Here is a 17169-nt window from a genome sequence, read left to right on the forward strand (position 1 = left end):
ATCAAAAGGATCATGGTTTGAGGACAGTCTAGGAAAACAGTTAATGAGTTAAACCACTACCTGAAGTGGTGGTTTGCACACCTGTCATCCTATCTAGGTGAGAAGCATAGGCAAAAAGCATGGAAAATATTATAAAAGCAAAAAGGACTGGAGGTATGACTGAAGTGGTAGAATGTTTGAGTTCAAAACTCAGTATTACTACGAGAGACAGAGAGAAGCAGTTATTCCTTATTTTGCATGCTTTTCTACAGCCAACTTAAGAATTTAGCTTAAAAAAAATACCACCTTAGGCTAGTGGCTCTTCTAAGATCTTCTTAAAGAACTTAATCTCTGAGATGGCACTTTGACCACCATCTTGACATTTTTCCTAACCAAATAGCCAATGCTATTTGACTCTGTCTCACCCTCTCCTTTCCGTATCCCCACCATTTTCTATGGAATTCTGCCACTCAGAAAATCCTTTTGTAGCTGTTAAGCAAGCATTACTTTAAGATTACTGGTACATAAAACTTAGGCTTAATGTATTACCATATTGTAAGCAATGAGCTCAGATTTCTGTTTGCCAGCTCATATTCTCATTTAGTAAGACATCCAGCCTTTTCTCAACCTGTATTGACATGTCAAGTGTTCCTGTGGTCTGAATTAAAGTGGCAGTGTCTGAGAAAGCAGCCATACATGCAGGTGGGTGGGCAAGCAATCCATCACTCCATCAATGTTCCATGCCTGTCGTTCAAAGGGCTTCATACTATACAGCCTGTAATGATGTCTCCCAGAAATCCATTCCCATTGTTAGCTTTTTAGCTCTTTGAGACAAGGGAAATTATCATGCACTCCAACCCCAGTGAAAGACTCAAATCTTTCACCTTGTTCTATGAGTTGTCTAATCCTTAGTGATTTTTTGTTGTTGTTATTGGTTGCTTGCTGATGTTTGCTAGGACATCTTGTTTCTGGAACTCTGCATCAGATGAAAAGCTCCATAAGCTGGGCCACAAACAGATAGCAGAGGCTGTTTTCTTGTGTATTTCTTATTTCTCTAAAGTGAAGGGGACAGTGCAGGATTACAGCCAAAGATCCCAAGAATGATCTGAGGGGAAACTTTGTTCAAAAAGGACAGACAGGAAAGCCAAGATGATATCCTTTCCAAGTTTGGCTACTCCAGAAGCAAACCAGTAGTTCATTCTCAGTAACTGCATGTTTAAAAGAATGGGGAAAATTATACACATCCCAAGAAATGAAAAGCTAAGATTTCTTGCTTCTAGGAAACACAAAGTCTGTTTTGTTTTGTTTCCCCCATAAAGATATAGGAAGCCGGACACTTGTGCCCCATCCCTATAATCCTAGCTACTCAAGAAGCTGAGATCTGAGGATTATGGTTCAAAGCCAGCCAGGAGAGGCAAATCCAAAAGGCTCTCCATTCTCCAACTTACCAGGAAAAAGTATGGAAGTAGAGGTGCTGTTCAAGTAGTAGAGTACCAACCTTGAGAGACAAAGCTCAGCAAGTGTGTAAGTTCAAGCCCCAGTACTTGCACATATACACAAAAAGAAGCAGGAACAGCAAATGATAAATGTATAACTTACATGGCCCTGATTGTGTTAAGGAAGCTATTATTCACACAGACTATGGTTCTCCTTTGAAGCACACTCTGCTGACAAAGTTTTGGGACACACAGTATGATCAGTTATACAAACAATAAGAAGAGCATCAAGGCCAGTGCACAGCTGCTCAGCTGGAGAGATGTTGATGAGTTAACCTGGCCCTTCAGCATGCATACCACCCTGGACCAGGACCCATTGTTGGGCAGTGGGGTGATGCCTGTCACATTGCACATGACATTGTAGACATCCACAGATCTGATTGGAGCAGCCCTGAAGTTGGATTTGAAATCTGAAAAGAAAAGGAAAACAAATAAGCTGAGGTGGTTGTGGCTCGGCACAGAGGGACTGGGTCACAATGTGGAGGACTTTCACTCCAGCTGAAGACAACTTTGGCATTCGAAAGCCAGCTTGATCAATACGTGGAGCAAGTTACTGTGAATATGGAAGGAAGAGTATCTGTAAAGCTGTCTCTGGTTCCTGGAGATGAGACCTTTTTAAAAGACAGGTGTACAGGCAAACTTTCTGTGTGCCTGAGTACTCTCTGTGACAACAGAACTTTCCAGAAGGCCAGTTGAAGCTGTTCCACTTCCGTAGAACACTGGAGATCTGACATGATCAGAAAAGACTGTTTTTGTATGTCCCACTTCAACAGTATTCTTACCTAATATACACTAGCTACAACGAATAGATAGAATGCTAATTCCTGCTATGAACTCACAATAACTCAAGAATGTTTCTCCAATGAGAGGGGATAGACAAATGAAGAGAAGAAAGGGGGAAATACAGTCAGAAAATTCAATGCATATTCTACAAAACTTATGAAATTTGAGATAAAGGTTAGGATTGGGAGAGAATGATCAAAGAGGTGACACTGATAAAGATTTGTTATATTTATATGCGACTGTGGTTAATGGTTCCTCCTCTGTACAACTACTTAAACTTAAAAACAAACGTATATAAAAAAGAATGTTTTTCTTCCTGCCACAATGAGGCTATAGGTTATGATGGAACGTGAAGTTGTATACTTTCCTGGAAGAGAGTTCACCAGCAATGGCAATGACTCTTTAAATACATTTGGAAGATCAGTTACACATTTCTGAGGAGCCTTCAGGGACAGATAAAATAGTGTAGCCGTAAGGAAAATGAGCAAACTGATAATGGAGTCAGGAATTCCAGGGAGGCCCTGAGAGATCTAATAGAGACAAGAATCTAGCTTCATCTAAGAGCCCGTACAGTAGAAATCCTGAAGAGCCTGAAGCAGTAATCCAGGAGCTGGGTTGTGCCAGGACTGGCTATTCACAGCATCGTTAGGAAGGTGACTCTGAAAGCCAGCTGGAGGAATTGTTAATTGAGTGCACCTGCTCCTTCTCCATGGCTAGGCATATCAGGTACTCACAACAAAGTGCTTGTCCACTTAAACAGTGAATATATGAATGTAGTAACACACATTAGCAACTTTGCTTTTAGACCCCAGGAAGGCCTTTAATTTTAGTACATCTAAGATTGTAAATGAAATAGGAAGTTAGGGGGGCTACAAAGTCAAGTCTTAGAAAATAAACTTTTAGATTGCTTTTTAAGTGTGTGGTTCATGCCTATACTCTCAGCTACTTTGGAAGCAGAGATGGGAAGAATTGTAGTATGAGACAAGCTTGGGAAAAAAGTGAGACCTCATCTCACTCAATAGCTGGGTGTGCTAGTTACTCTGTCATCTCAGCCAGCTATGTGAAGCATAAATAGGAGGGCGATAGTCCAGGCCAGCCTGGGTAAAAATTTGCTGAATTTGTGGTGTGGCTCAAATAGCAGAGTACCTTTGCAGAAAACAAGAGGCCTTGAGTTTGATCCCCAGGGCAAAGAAAGAGGGAGAGGGAAGAGAAGGAAGGAAGGAAGGAAGGAAGGAAGGAAGGAAGGAAGGAAGGAAGGAAGGAAGGAAGGAAAAAGAAAAAAAAGAAGCTTTGCTAAAATGATTGCATATACTTTATTTTTAAAGCATGCAAACTGTAACAGCAACATATTCTGGAATTGCCAACACCAAATTCTGGTCCAGAAATTGCACATATTGAAGCAAGTTGTACTTGCTCCAAAACTACGACATAGATTCAGAGCAAATTCTTAAGTGATAGGTTTTGCTTGTTGCAGAATTCAGTGTAAACCAAGGTCAGTGCAAAAAGTCTCTGTAGGAGCCAGGTGCTGCTAGCTCATGACTATAATCCTAGCAACTAAGGAGGCTGAGATCTGGAGGACAACAGTTTGAGGCTAGCCTGGCCAGAAAAGTCCCAGAAACTTTATCCCCAATTAATTGCCAAAAAGCCAGAAGTGGAGGTATGGCACAAGTGATAGACCACCAACTTTGGATGAAAAAGCTAAAAGACAGTGTCCAGGCCCTGAGTTCAAGCCTAGTACTGGTACCTAAAAGGGAAGGAAGAGGAGGAAATCTTGAGAAGTCAATGGAAAGTTTGTCACAGGGATATGGAAACAACTCCTCTGTCCGTTGGCTTGCCATGGGTCCAGGGTGTGACAACCACTCTGCCTACCACATGTGGCCATGTCTTTGCCACTGCTGTGTGGGGGTGATAGGACATGCAAAGTGTCCTTTCCCAATCTTTTTTTTTTAATCCAGTTTTTAAACCTTTCCCAGATCAGGCATTTCTGACAAAAATGTTGGACAGGATTGCTGTCATTTTGCTTTAGAAGTACAAAATTAACTCCTGGGTGCATGAGTACAAAAAGAGAATTGACTCATCTTTTCCAACTAGTTCATTCATGGCTGTCTCTTCTGCAGGAATATTAGTTTGGGCCCAAATGTAAAGATGATCCAGGCTAGAAGCAAAGCTTTCCAGAAAATCCTTCAATTTCATTTGGGAGAATCTTCAAAAGCTCACTAGTTCAAGATGACTTTTTTTAAAAAAAAAAATCTGGATTGAAAGTTCAAGTTAATTCCATGGGCTTAAGTTCTTTGGATTATTAAAAATGAATTTCCCAAGGTGGGGAAGTAGCTAAGTAGAGCACTTGCGTAGGTCTAAGGCTCTGGGTTCAATCCCCCAAATGCTCAGGTAAAAATATAAACAAAGAGCTAGATAAGCAGCAGAAGATAGATAGATAGATAGATAGATAGATAGATAGATAGATAGATAGATAGATAGATAGATAGATAGATAGATAGGTCAGTAGATAGATAGATAGATAGATAGATAGATAGATAGATAGATAGATAGATAGATAGATAGATAGATAGATAGATAGATAACGTTCCTAAAGAAAGGAGTTTGACCACCTTGACCAGCTTTCAGAGGAAGGCTCCAGCTCACCGAAGCTGGAGGAATTGCATTCCAGCTGTCTTATCTGGAATGCACAGTTCTCCAGGGCAAGATTAGGTTGTTCGAATTAGAAACTAGGATTAACTAAAGAGCGAGAAAGGCTATCTTCAGAATGACTTCTCTTTCTCTTTGCTGGCCCAGACTTTCTGACTTGGAAGGCTGGTATCTGGGCAGGCGCAAGGATGCTCGGCTTTCTCTCTAAGCAAGAAGCTCAGACAATTAATCAGGGAGGAAGCACCTTTATCTCCAAGTGCAGCTAGATGGCTATTAAAGGCCTCGCTCTTAAATTTTCTTCAGAGTAAACAGTCGGTGTGTAAAGCTGTTTAATCTTTCATGAGAATTGGAGCCAGGAACGTGATGGTTAGTGGGAGACTCTCAAGACTGCATCTGGCTGGAAGCATTTTGCAATTAGCCCAGTCCATTTTCATCAGGGGTCGTCTTTCAGTCTGTAAAAGACTGAGGGCTTTTAGTTTTAAAGGAGCAGATGATGGAGGCCTCCATTAATGGGCAGAATCTCCCCCACTGAATTGAACTTTTAAGTTAATGTTGTTTGGGGCACTCCATTTAAAAGTTTTGGTGTGGGGTTAGAGTTGATTCGGCTTTCAAATATGCCTGAGACTGCTGCTGACATTCACTATTCAGCAGACAACTGCTCTGCGTTCATGATCTTACTTCCCACTTCTGGGGAAAAGGGAGGCTTTTGAATGAAAACAAACAAACAAACAAAAATCCTGGTGACTAAGGTTTTCCATTGAAAGACCATGGCTCCAGAATTCCTTCTACCTAATCTATAGTTGGCCTCAGCATGGTCCTTAAAGCGCCACTCCTAATTTCTCTGGCTTTGAAATGCTGTACCCTGACCTGGGCCTGATGACTTTCAGCATCTAATGCCTGCTCAGACCTCCTCTGAATGCTGGGGCCGATGTCCTGAACTCAGCTCGTGCTCTGTACTTGCTTTTGATCCTCACTTTGGAACTTGTGAACTTGCTTTCCATATGGGAGGAGATTTGGACCAATGTATTCCCCAAGCTCAGGTTCCCAGAGGCATCCACAGAACTTGCAGTAATAGACACTCATGCATGGTCCTTCACAGCTATTTTACGGTGAGTAGAGTAAGCCAAGGCAGACCAAAGGAGATGAGTAAGTTGACAGGCCTTTGGTCTGGATTCATTGGAGGGAAGAACACCGTGTACAGGTGGGTGGGGTGTCTAACCTATCATCTGAAAGAGTAGCATGGACATGTTCTGATCAACATTCAGAAGAGGCATGTGGAAAACAGATAGCAGGAAGGGGGGAATAGTAAGACAATAGTTGAACTAGTCAAAAGGTATTTGCTAGCTATTGGATGTTTTTTTCTTTTTTCCATTCTTTTCTCTCCTTTTTCTTTTCTTTTAGCAAGAACATGGTATTCAATAGAATGTTTATTGGAATATTTGGTAAAACTTTCCAACGTGTGAATTTACAATGGCCTATCAATATATCAAATGATCAGAAAGGTCCTTTGCATTCCCTTCTTCCAGCCCTTTGGGATATAATCAGATCAAGGAAGGTTTGGTAAATTTGCTTTTATCCAAGATATCTCTACTAGTCTCTCTGGCTCATTCTCAAAGTCAATCTCAAGGTCATTTCTGAGCCTACCCATGAACACACCGTAGCTTCTGGTTGAGCCTTAAACTGAATGAACCCCACCGGGATGGGTGCTCTAGACAGGGAGAGACTCTGCAAGAGTCAGACCCTGTGAAGAAATCATATCAACTTTGGAACTCACAGCTGTCAGCAACCTGGTGTCCGATAAGCTTTTCTGGCCATCAGATAGCTGTGAAATAATGTTTTGATGAATTAAGTAAAAAAAAATGAATCACAGACATGTGGATTCCATTTTCTGCACTGCACTTAGGATTTAAAATTTACAAGGAAAAGTATGTGGTTGCAATTGCCAAAACCAAGAAGCATTTGAAAGGAAGCCAGCAAAAGATGTTTCATGGAAAGGAGCTGGGTTTGCTCAGTTTGGCTCATAAAGAGGGTCTATAAAGAAACCACTTCAGCCTATACTGGCTCTATTAGCTGCTATTACAGATGCTTGCTTGGAACACCAAGAGTATTTAGCCATCTCCTTGCCTACCAGGTCCAAAGGCCAGGAAGATGCCCCTCATGTCCATGAGCTCGTTGTCATATCCATGCCATCCACGCTGCCAGCCTTCCCGCTTGCCAGTGCTGTTCATCCAAAATGGAAGCATCTCCCGATTCTGAAATCAAGCAATGGAATGACTTGATACTACATATCAACAATTGAGATGAGTGAACATTTTGGTCCAAACTGGGGCCCTCATCTCATCCTCATTGTGGAGATTCCCCTCTCAGCATCCTACCTCAGCTGGATAGCTTCCTATTCCGGGTAGCTCTGACTTTTGGTGGCAGCCTCCTAAACTGCTATAGAGCTCTAGTTAAGCTGAGCACGGGTGGCTCCAGCCTGAAATCCTAAGTACTCACGAGGCTAAGATCTGAAGATAGCGGTTCAAAACCACCTGCAGCAGACAAATCCAAGATACTCTTAGCTCATTAACCAGCAAAAATCGAGAAGTGGAGGTATAGCTCAAGTGGTAGAGCCTTGGAAAAAGCAAAGGGATGGTACTCCAAGCCCTGAGTTCAAGCCCAAGACCAGCAAGTGAACGTACAAAGGGATGTGAACACTGTTATCAAAGATCAAATAAATTTGATCTTTGTCCCTGGTTCTGTACAGACAGCTCCTAAAACCTTTGGAATTTCCTGATAGCATCTTTTGTCAGTCACAATGAGCCTTCTTCTTACCAAGTTTATGTTAATGAGATGTCTCTGAGTTAAGGTACAAGAATAGCTTCCGAATGGGTTTGGGGCCCCAGGGGACAAACTTTGAGGTTAGAAGGCTAGAACTTTCAGTTCTATCCTCTGACATTAGGGAGGGTAAAGGCACTAAATTCTGAGTTGTAACCAATAGCATCCTTTGTCATTCACAATGAGCCTCCCTCCACACCAAGTTTATGCTAATGAGATGTCATTGAGTTAAGGTACCAGAATAGCTTCAGGATAGATGAGGTTAGAAGGCTAGAACTTTCAGTTTTATCCTCCAACCATTAGGGAGGGTAAAGGCACTAAATTCTGAGTTTAATCATGTGACCAAAGATCTAATTACTCACACACCATCTTAAGACCCCACCTCCCACCCCCAGAAAACATAGTTCAGGCAACTTCCAGAGATTAGAAGCTGTGTTTCCTTTCCTTCCATGCTTTCCTATGAGCATCTCTTCTACCTGACAGGTCCCAAGTTGTGTTCTTTACAATATAACTGCAATGACAAGTACAGGCCTTTCCTGAATCCTATGTTTCATTCCAGGGAATTATTTGTGAGGTGGTGAGATTCCTTGAATTTGTAGCCAAATTCGATACAAGCCTGAAGTCACAGGACTTATGCTTGGTGTCTGACTATGGGGCAGTGTTGTGACATTGAACCCCTTAACCTACTCTAAACTCTAAGCCTAATGCTAACTAAGCCTCTAAGTAAACCCTAACACTCCACACTCCAGGTATTAATATCAGGAGTGAATTGAGTTGGAAGATACCCAGCCGGTATTGAAGAAATGTTGTTGGAAAACAGAGCATCCGCTCTAGTCACCTCATGTTACTCACAGCAACCAAAGCCTCAAGTGTTCACTCACCACTGGTCCAGGACCCCTTCCACCACATATTCACACACACACCCCACTCCTTTACTTCTGGCTTCACCCTGGGGAGCAGCTAATAAGAACCAGTCTCCTCTCCTGCAAGTATGCAACCACTTTAAAGATGGGGCTTTCATTCCTGTTAGGCAAGTCTGCCTTCATTTCCCTTGACCAGATGGTTGAGGGAACCAGATGGTTCCAGAACCATCTCTTCCCTGTCAACTTAAGGACTACATTTTCTTAGGCTATGGATTCTCACTTGTTTTGAAACCAAGAGCCTCAAGAAAGTTGTGTGACTCCCAGGAAGCTGCAGCCTATTGAACACCACTCTAGCCATTCCTTGTAGACTAACTATTAGCTCTCCGAAGTCCAGTGATCTTCCTGCCTAGCGTAGGATTCCGTATTACAAGTATTTCAGATGTAGGAAGTGGAATCAGCTGTTCTGGGTGAATGCATGGACTCAAGACAACAAACCACTGTTTTAAGGTTGTGTCACAAACTCACAAGTAGTAGCAGGTATTAAGGAAGTGATATATCTCCTGGGAGTCCATTGTAACACTGGCCTGGATCATCACGACTTTACAGTGTGGACAATACATATTCCTTTCACTTTGTAACTGAGAGCACTATGGCACAGAGAGATTTAGTAGGCCTCCTATAGTCACACAGCTGATGAGAGAAAATGCTAAGATGGGAACCTAAATCTGCCTTCCTCCACCTTTGTGTCCCTTCAACACTCCGTAGAACTGGACAGTGAACTGTCCTCCTGTCCCGTTTCTTCACCTGCTGAGTGTGGGTCAGATATAACATGGAAAAATGAGTGTTTTTTTCAATTGGATTGGCTGTAAGGTTACATTTCAATTTGCCACTTTCCATCTCTGTGATTCTGGCAAGCTATGTCAGTTCTCTTGAGTTTGTTTGTTTGTTTTCCTTGTGGGATCCGGGGATGCCAGTAGCCACCCTGCAGGTTCAGGGAGGAAAGCATGGCTGTATGCTGAGAACTGGCACACAGTAGGCACTCAATCAATGGCTGTGGTCTGGTCACCACATGCTCCCAGCTGTGAGGCGAGGGGCTCTGGTGGTGAGGTTGAACTTTCCCTTGCTTATTTAGCTGTCATATCACACTGCACACCCATCCGCTCTCACCCCATAAATCGCTCCCCTAGCATTTCTGCTTTCCAAATTGCACTATTTCATTGACTCTCCATTTCCTGACTTTCCATCATCCCTGGTCCCTCCTTCTCCAGCTGTAGCTTGTAGCTTTCCACAGACATGCTTTATGAACCTTCTAACTTTTAATACTGGGTTTGGGGGGGTTGGGTTTTGGGGGGGAGTTGTTGTTCTTCCTCTGTCTATGGTGAGGATCATAGCACATCCCAATTTAGCTTTGTCAGCTAACTTAATGTGTCATTTTTTCCACTCTTTGTCTACAAGGCAATGATTCTGGAAGCCCAAAGGAGAACAATTTTTTTGGTCATTTTGTGTGTGTGTGTGTGTGTGTGTGTGTGTGTGTGTGTGTGCACCTGCCAGTCCTAGGCTTGAACTCAGGGCCTGGTACTATCCCTGAGCTTTTTTGCTCATGGCTAGCACGCTACCACTTAAGCCACAGCTTTACTTTTGGTTTTTTGGTGGTTAATTAGAGCTAACAGTGTCAAGGACTTTTTTGCCTAGATTGGCTTCAAACCGCAATCTTCAGATCTCAGCCTCCTGAGTAGCGAGGATTACAGGTACGAGTCACCGGTGCCTGGCTGAGAACTTTTTATTTTTATTATTCATGACTAATTATGGATCATATTGTGTGTATGTACCCCGAGGGAAAAGGGCAGGGCCCAAGGAGTGAAGACAATGTACTTGATTAGAAAATGATAGTGTAAAAAGAGACAGTTGTCACTTCATAGACATATCCAACAATGCAAACCTCAGCCCTAAAGCCAGTTGGGAATCTATCTGGCCACAGATAAATCCATTCGTTTTTATTAAAATGACAAATCTCCTCTCTAAAAACAATTTTCCTTAACTGATTTTTTTAAAAAAGTAATCAAATAAACTGTTTGGGATGGTAAACAGGGTGGACGATGTTGTTAATCACAGTCTTAATTTCAAAATGGTGCACTGATAGTCTTCTTCCTTGACTCCTCCCAGTGGCTTTTCACATCTTCACGTTGTGCCCACATCATCTACCCAAGGTGTCTTCACAGGGTCACATTTAGGGGAAAGTTGAGACTCTAGGAGCCCTGAGCCTGTAGGTCCCCAGGCAGCTGGTTGAGGAGCAGACCCCACAGACCCTTCCAAACCCATGGACTGCCTCTTACTGCCACCTAGTGACCCCCCTGAAGCAGTACCTTGACCCTCCAGATTTGGCTAAAATTGAGAAATGGATAGAGTGTGTGTGTGTGTGTGTGTGAGAGAGAGAGAGAGAGAGAGAGAGAGAGAGAGAGAAAAGGCTGCACATAATGCATTGATCAGTCATCAAACTAAACAGTCCCAGGCAAACAAGAATAAACCGGTCATTCTGCATTCAACATCTTAGGAATTCAAAGATCCTCACGCAGTGTGCTCTGTTCAGCAACCCCCAGGACCTCTGCCCTGCTCATGCAACAATGACCGCCTTCCTCCATGATGAACCATGCAACTCACTAATCATTTCCAGGGAGAAGAACTATAATGGAGAGGTGCACATGAGGAAACAGCAGGGAGAATGGCTGACTTGTGATGGTTTGGTCTCAGGTTCTTTTAGTTTGGTGCCTGCACTCAATTACCTGCCAGTCCACCATGATGATGCCTAGGCCAGCCTGCTTTCATTTGAAATGCCAGGGAGATGCATCTCAATGAGGAGTCATGCTTTCTAGACTCAAGATTTATTTCAATCATCCTTAGCATCACCTCTTACCCACAAATCAGAAAGCCAACAAAAAGCCTAGCGCATGCATGCCAGGGTTTCTTTTGAACTCCTCATTTCAGGATGCTTAGCCCAGCACAGAGGACTGCAATTAGAGATGTCTGATCAGGAAGAGCGGGGAGGTGGAAGATCAGGGAAGCATGAAACAGCTCAATCGTTTGTAGTTATTATCTTTTATATTTGCACATGGGCGAGGTACCTGTGTTGGCAAACTCTCATGGTATTGTTTCTCGTTGTGTTTTGGGGATGCAGTAGCGTGCATATTTATCGTCTGCTCCCTATTATTTCTCCTTGCTAAAGATAAATCATTTCTAAGCCTTAGAGAAAAATTCTTCTGAGGAGACCAAGGATCAGGGGCTGTGGGTGGATCCACTGGCCCCCAGTTTCTGCTCTGTACCCCAAATTGACTTCTCTCAGCAAGGCTGAGGATGTCGATGTCTGTATTTTGTGGTTTCTCTTCTGACCAGAGGTGACTCTCTTTCTTTCTGAGGTCTTGTGAGGTCCTCCAGCTATGTCTCATTGGATCCTTTCTGCTCTTCTTCCTCTAGAGGCCACCAGGATGGCTCCATCTCAAAACCAGAGCACTTACTGTCCACGCTGGTGTTTCTCATGCCTGACTGTGCAGCCCTCCTGAGCTTGTCCCAAGCTCCGTTCTTAGATATTTGCATGCTGGAGGTCAAGGAAGGCAGGGGATTTCTTCTTAATAATCTCTCCCAGAATGCAATGCAGAGTTGAGGACACCTCCAGGAGCTAGCTGTACTACAGAATCTACCAAGCATCATGGTGAATGATTATTTTCTTTTTCTGAAGACATGCCCTATTTTTACTGATTAGCATCCTGAGGTCAGAATCCGTGTTTACTAGCTCTTTGTGTGGCCAATAGGCAGAGCCAGGCTATCCCTAGCAGCCTTTTACAACTGGCATTCTGTCCTCATTGTACTGGCTGTTAAGTATTTGGGTTATCATTTCTCTTTGTTATCATTTGGGTCTGGTGTGCCCTTCAAAGGTCCGTATGTTAAAAGCTTGGCCTTTAGTTTGTGGCACTGCTGGGAGGTGGTGGAACTTTTAGGAAGTGAAACCTTTAGAAGATGGGAAGAAAGTTAGGTCTTTGGGGGGCATGCCCTGGAAGGGTATATTGGACCCCTTCCCTTCTTTGTTCCCAAGCTACCATGAGTTTAGCAGGTCTTTTCTGCTATGTGCCCTTACCATGTTCTATTGTGCTGTCATGGGCTCCAAACAACAGAATTAGGTAACCATGAAAAATTCAGAAACAATAAACCAAAATAAACTTTTCTGCTTTTTTTTTTCTTTTTGTCAGTTGCGGGGCTTGCACTCTGGGCCTGGACACTGTCCCAGAGCTCTTTTCACTCAAGGCTAGCAGTCTACCACTTTGAGCCACAATGACCCTTTTGGTCTTCTAGTAGTTCATTGGAGATAAAGAGGCTCATGGATTTTCCAACCCAGGCTGGCTTTGAATTGAGATCCTCAGATCTCAGCCTCCTGAGTAGCCACTGGTGCTGGGCTCCTTTTCTGCTTTTTAAATTGACTGTCTTGAGAAATTTCTCACACAGGAACAGATGTGAGACCAGGGACCATGTTTCTACCTTCCTCCCTTAAGCATTTCAACAGATCTTGGTGTAGGAAGGACACCACAAAAATCTGCTCACATTAAAACAAATACAAAGTGAAAACTAACATGTACTAGACGCCTAATAAAAATGGAGTCTACCATCTTGTCCTAGGACATGATTTTAACAGGCCCCTTCCATTGCTCTGGAAATAAAATAGAATAAACTTGGGAGCTCATCCTAAACTGAAAAAGATACCCCAAAATAACAACAAGGTTATGTGGATGCTTCAGTGAAGTCTCCCAGGAAATGATGCCATTTGACTGGCTTACATGGTTTTGTAGCCAGAATAGAAGTAGAACAGTGATTCTGGTCATAAACCATGGTTGTGTGGCTGTTGCAGGATTGCTGTTTTAAATGTTCCTATTACAGGGCCTGTAGGAGCTCCTGGGAAATGATGGCTATGAATCAGAAATAAGTGTTTATCACATTCTACTACAAAGAGATGTCCCTCCAATCATTTCTGAAAAGAGTTTAATTGTTCATCCTTGGGCCTCTGGCTGGACCCTTTCCACATATACCTTGATCCTTGACATGGAAAAATTCTAGATAATAAAATCAGCAGGGATTAGGAGAAGCAGAAGTCCTTAGAATAGAGCAAGGTGTTAGAGGAAAACGCTAAGTGGATAGAGGGTTGTTTTTTTTGTTTGTTTGTTTTGTGTCTTTTCCTCCTTTGCCAGAATTGAATGTACTGAAGCATGCCAAAGGGGAGGGGGACACATGCGCCCCTAGACAGCTTCCACAGGCCACCTAATCACCACAGAGAGCCAGCCCCTGCCAGCCCTCCACATCTGACTTCCTGACGCTCAATTAGTTAGGCCTAGACAATACCACTACAGCTGCCACTACTACTCAGAAGCCATGCTTGCCAGATTGTCTTGATTTCCCCAAATATTTTGGGTCTTGGCCTAACTGCCACTCAACCACAGGCTTTAGAATTGAGCCTGGCATTTCATATCCTTTGCCAGCTCTTAAAATAAATCTTTCCTCTGGAGAAAATATTGGCCTCCTGCAGAAGCTTGAGCCTAAACTGGCTGCATTTCTTTCAATGTAGACAGGAATAGATCTACAGAGATGCCCCAGGCTCTGGTCACCAGGCTCTGGCCCAATCTTCCTTAGTTGGAATTCAGGGGCACAAGGTAGACACTATTCGAGAGACAGCACAGAATTTAGTCCTTGAAGCTGGGTGGGGACTGGAGAGATTTCACATGTCCTGTCCTGAGGGCCTCAGCTTTGGGCTAGTCGAAGCTAAGAGAACTATCACCTGTGGCTTAAACCCCTTAAACATCCAGGACTACTAATAATGAGCCAGAATTGAAGGCTTGACTTAACTTTCCTTACTTGGTAACTGATTTACAAACACTGAGTAAAACAATCCATCAGTAAGCAACCCCAAATCAATCATCTCTGCTTTCATTACTCCACTCAACCTGCTAACGAGTATGGAGACACTTCTAATAACATGCCAAGATTCGACAGTATATGAAGTTCTGTGAGAGAGTCAAAGCTCAAGATTCCAAAGATTTGCCTTCTAGAAATTTCCACCCCAGGAGTGGACAGTCCCAAAACAGACAAATAGACAAACAGCACTAGGTTGAATGATTTGGAGACTAATGAAAAGCCCAAGATGGAGGAAATTGGGAACTGGTTGGGTGTTTCAAGTAAGAAATGGTATTTGAATTGGTCTTCAAAGGAAAGGTCGGACTTGAAGGGTAGAAGGTATCTCAGGGATCCTTCTGTAAGTGGAACATTTGTGGGATGGTGGAAGGTGTACTGTCTTCCTTTATCTTTCTCAACACAAGTTTTGCACAGGAAAGAGTTTTACAAACATGAGCATTTTGGTTCAAGTATAGGCAAAACCACTCATGTTGATGCTTGGGAAAGAGCACCTTGAAGGGATGAAGAGAAAAAGAGAAGCCAAGGTTGCTACTGAGCAACTCTAGAGGTCTCTGCAATGTGACATGAGCACAAAAGAAAATAAAGGAAGATGCTGCTGGCCGGAAAGAGCTAAAACACCCTTCCATCCCATGAGGAGCCAGCAGGGGGCGCCTGCTGGGATATCACATGGAGCATTTTGATGAAGTGTTTGGAGTATCATGGTTACACTTGGATGCAGGTCCTGACTTTTGCTGCTCCTTGTAACCTCAAGCAGAACAGGGAACTCTGAGTCTCCATGAACTCAGGATCACTGGGAGAATAATATCCATGAAGGATGAATGCAGACTGGGGTGCTGACTTCAAGACCACCATCACTATGCTTGCTCTCTGAACTAAAATTTAAAAATATAATTTTACTGAAATACTATCTTAAAAATGTAAAATAACTTGCAAATGTCACTGCAACACTTTTGTGGGAAGCTCATTCAAGTTTTAGTGGTCCAAGCATGAGAAAAAAGAAATTACACTTGGACATGATAAGTTAAACAGGACTGTAAAATTTCACACAGTGAGACCAAAGGAGTATAGTCTTAGGAGATCACAAAGGCTCAATAGCTATGTGCATATGATCATATAAAATGATGCTTATGGAAATGACCTCCAAGAAATGAAAACAAGAGGTTTTTCAGTTTTACTTTTTGTGTTTATTTTTCTTTTTTCTGTGTTTGATTTCTGAATCTTTTGTCTTGTATGTAAGTTTATCTGATTTGGAGAGGGTTCGGGAAGCACCAAAAATGGTGGAACAAGGGGTGAACAGTAAGTATTATTGCCTACGCAAGGCTGTATACCTCAGGCAAGGAGCTGTCTCCCCTCTGTGCAGCTACAACCTCCCATAGCACAGTATATGTAGTAGGCTCTCAACAAATGCTTGCTGAGTTTGATAGGTGGATTATTGCTGGTCTTGGTGGATAAGGATGGAAGAGTATATTCCAATCTGGTGGAAACGAATCATAGTGTTTCCCTAATTTGCATGTTGTTGGGTTGTACCTGATGATAACATATGCAAATGATATTTAGCACCACCAGATTCATCTCTTTTTCTTTGCTAGTCCTGGGGCTTGAACTCAGGGCCTGGGCACCGTCTGAGCTTCTTTTGCTCAAGGCTAACACTCTACCACTTGAGCCACAGTGCCACTTCGAGCTTTTTCTGTGTATGTGGTACTGAGGAATCGAATCCAGGGCTTCATGCATGCTAGACAAGCTCTCTACCACTAAGCCGCCTTCCCAGCCCCAGATTTATCTCTTGAGAGTCTTTAGATCACCACAGTTCCAGCCCATTAACAAACACCTTCTGGAAGAGTGAGAGGCAATGTGGCAAACTGAGGACCAGGGAGCAAAAGTCACGTGTCAATGAGCCAACTTAAGCAGGCTCCACAGCCTCATGGAGACAGAAGAGGGTGGCCTTCATCCTCTTGCAGAAAGAAGCAATGGAAAGCCTTTCCAGAGGGTGTGGCCAGGTCTTAGGGAGGCAGGGGAGGTGGTGGGCATCAGCTAAACACCCCATTTCCAGTCTTAGAAGAATAATCACACTTGGCTGGTGGCACAGGCTTAAGCTTGACCTCTGTCAATGACATTTTGTTTTGTTTTGTTTTCCTATCCACTCCTGGGAGAACACAAATACCTTCAGATATCTGCCTGTCCTTAGAAAAGGAGGCCAGAGGAAGGACTAACAACAGTTGCTAAACCAGCCTGTATGTTAAACTACCAGAAGCGCTCTGGACACGGATGGGGCACCAGAAGTCCCTCTTGACACCAAAGCAACTCCAGGTGACAAATGAAATGGCTTCTTTGTCTTTCTTTTTTTTCTTTCATTCTTTCTTTGTTTCTTTTGTGCCAATACTGAGGCTTGAACTCAAAGCCTGGGTGCTGTCCTGAGTTTTTGTTTTTGTTTTTGTTTTTGTTTCTTCACTCGAAGCTGACACTCTACCACTTGAGCCATTCTACTATTTCTGGCTTTTGGGTGGTTAATGGATGATAAGGGTTTCATAGACTTTCCTGCCCAAGCTGGCTTTGAAATGCAATCCTCAGAGAGCAGCTTCCTTTGTAACTAGATTATAAGCACAAGCCACCAGTGCCTGGTTCTTTACCTTTTCTTATGA

General features: G+C 43.1%; 1 protein-coding gene across 1 annotated transcript in view; it reads right to left on the reverse strand.

The window, feature by feature from the left end:
• Positions 1–1577: 1577 nt before the first annotated feature.
• Positions 1578–17169, reverse strand: part of Enpp6 (ectonucleotide pyrophosphatase/phosphodiesterase 6) — an 85968-nt gene continuing 70376 nt past the window's right edge. Inside the window, exons 7-8 of the mRNA XM_013025289.1 lie at positions 7033–7156; positions 1578–1885 (exon numbers count right to left, since the gene is read on the reverse strand). Coding sequence (XP_012880743.1) covers positions 1680–1885; positions 7033–7156 — 330 coding nt within the window. The 3' untranslated portion in view covers positions 1578–1679. The remainder of the gene's footprint in view (positions 1886–7032; positions 7157–17169) is intronic.

This window comes from Dipodomys ordii, unplaced genomic scaffold (assembly GCF_000151885.1).
Source record: "Dipodomys ordii isolate 6190 unplaced genomic scaffold, Dord_2.0 Scaffold4, whole genome shotgun sequence".
NCBI classification, from domain to species: Eukaryota; Metazoa; Chordata; class Mammalia; order Rodentia; family Heteromyidae; genus Dipodomys; species Dipodomys ordii.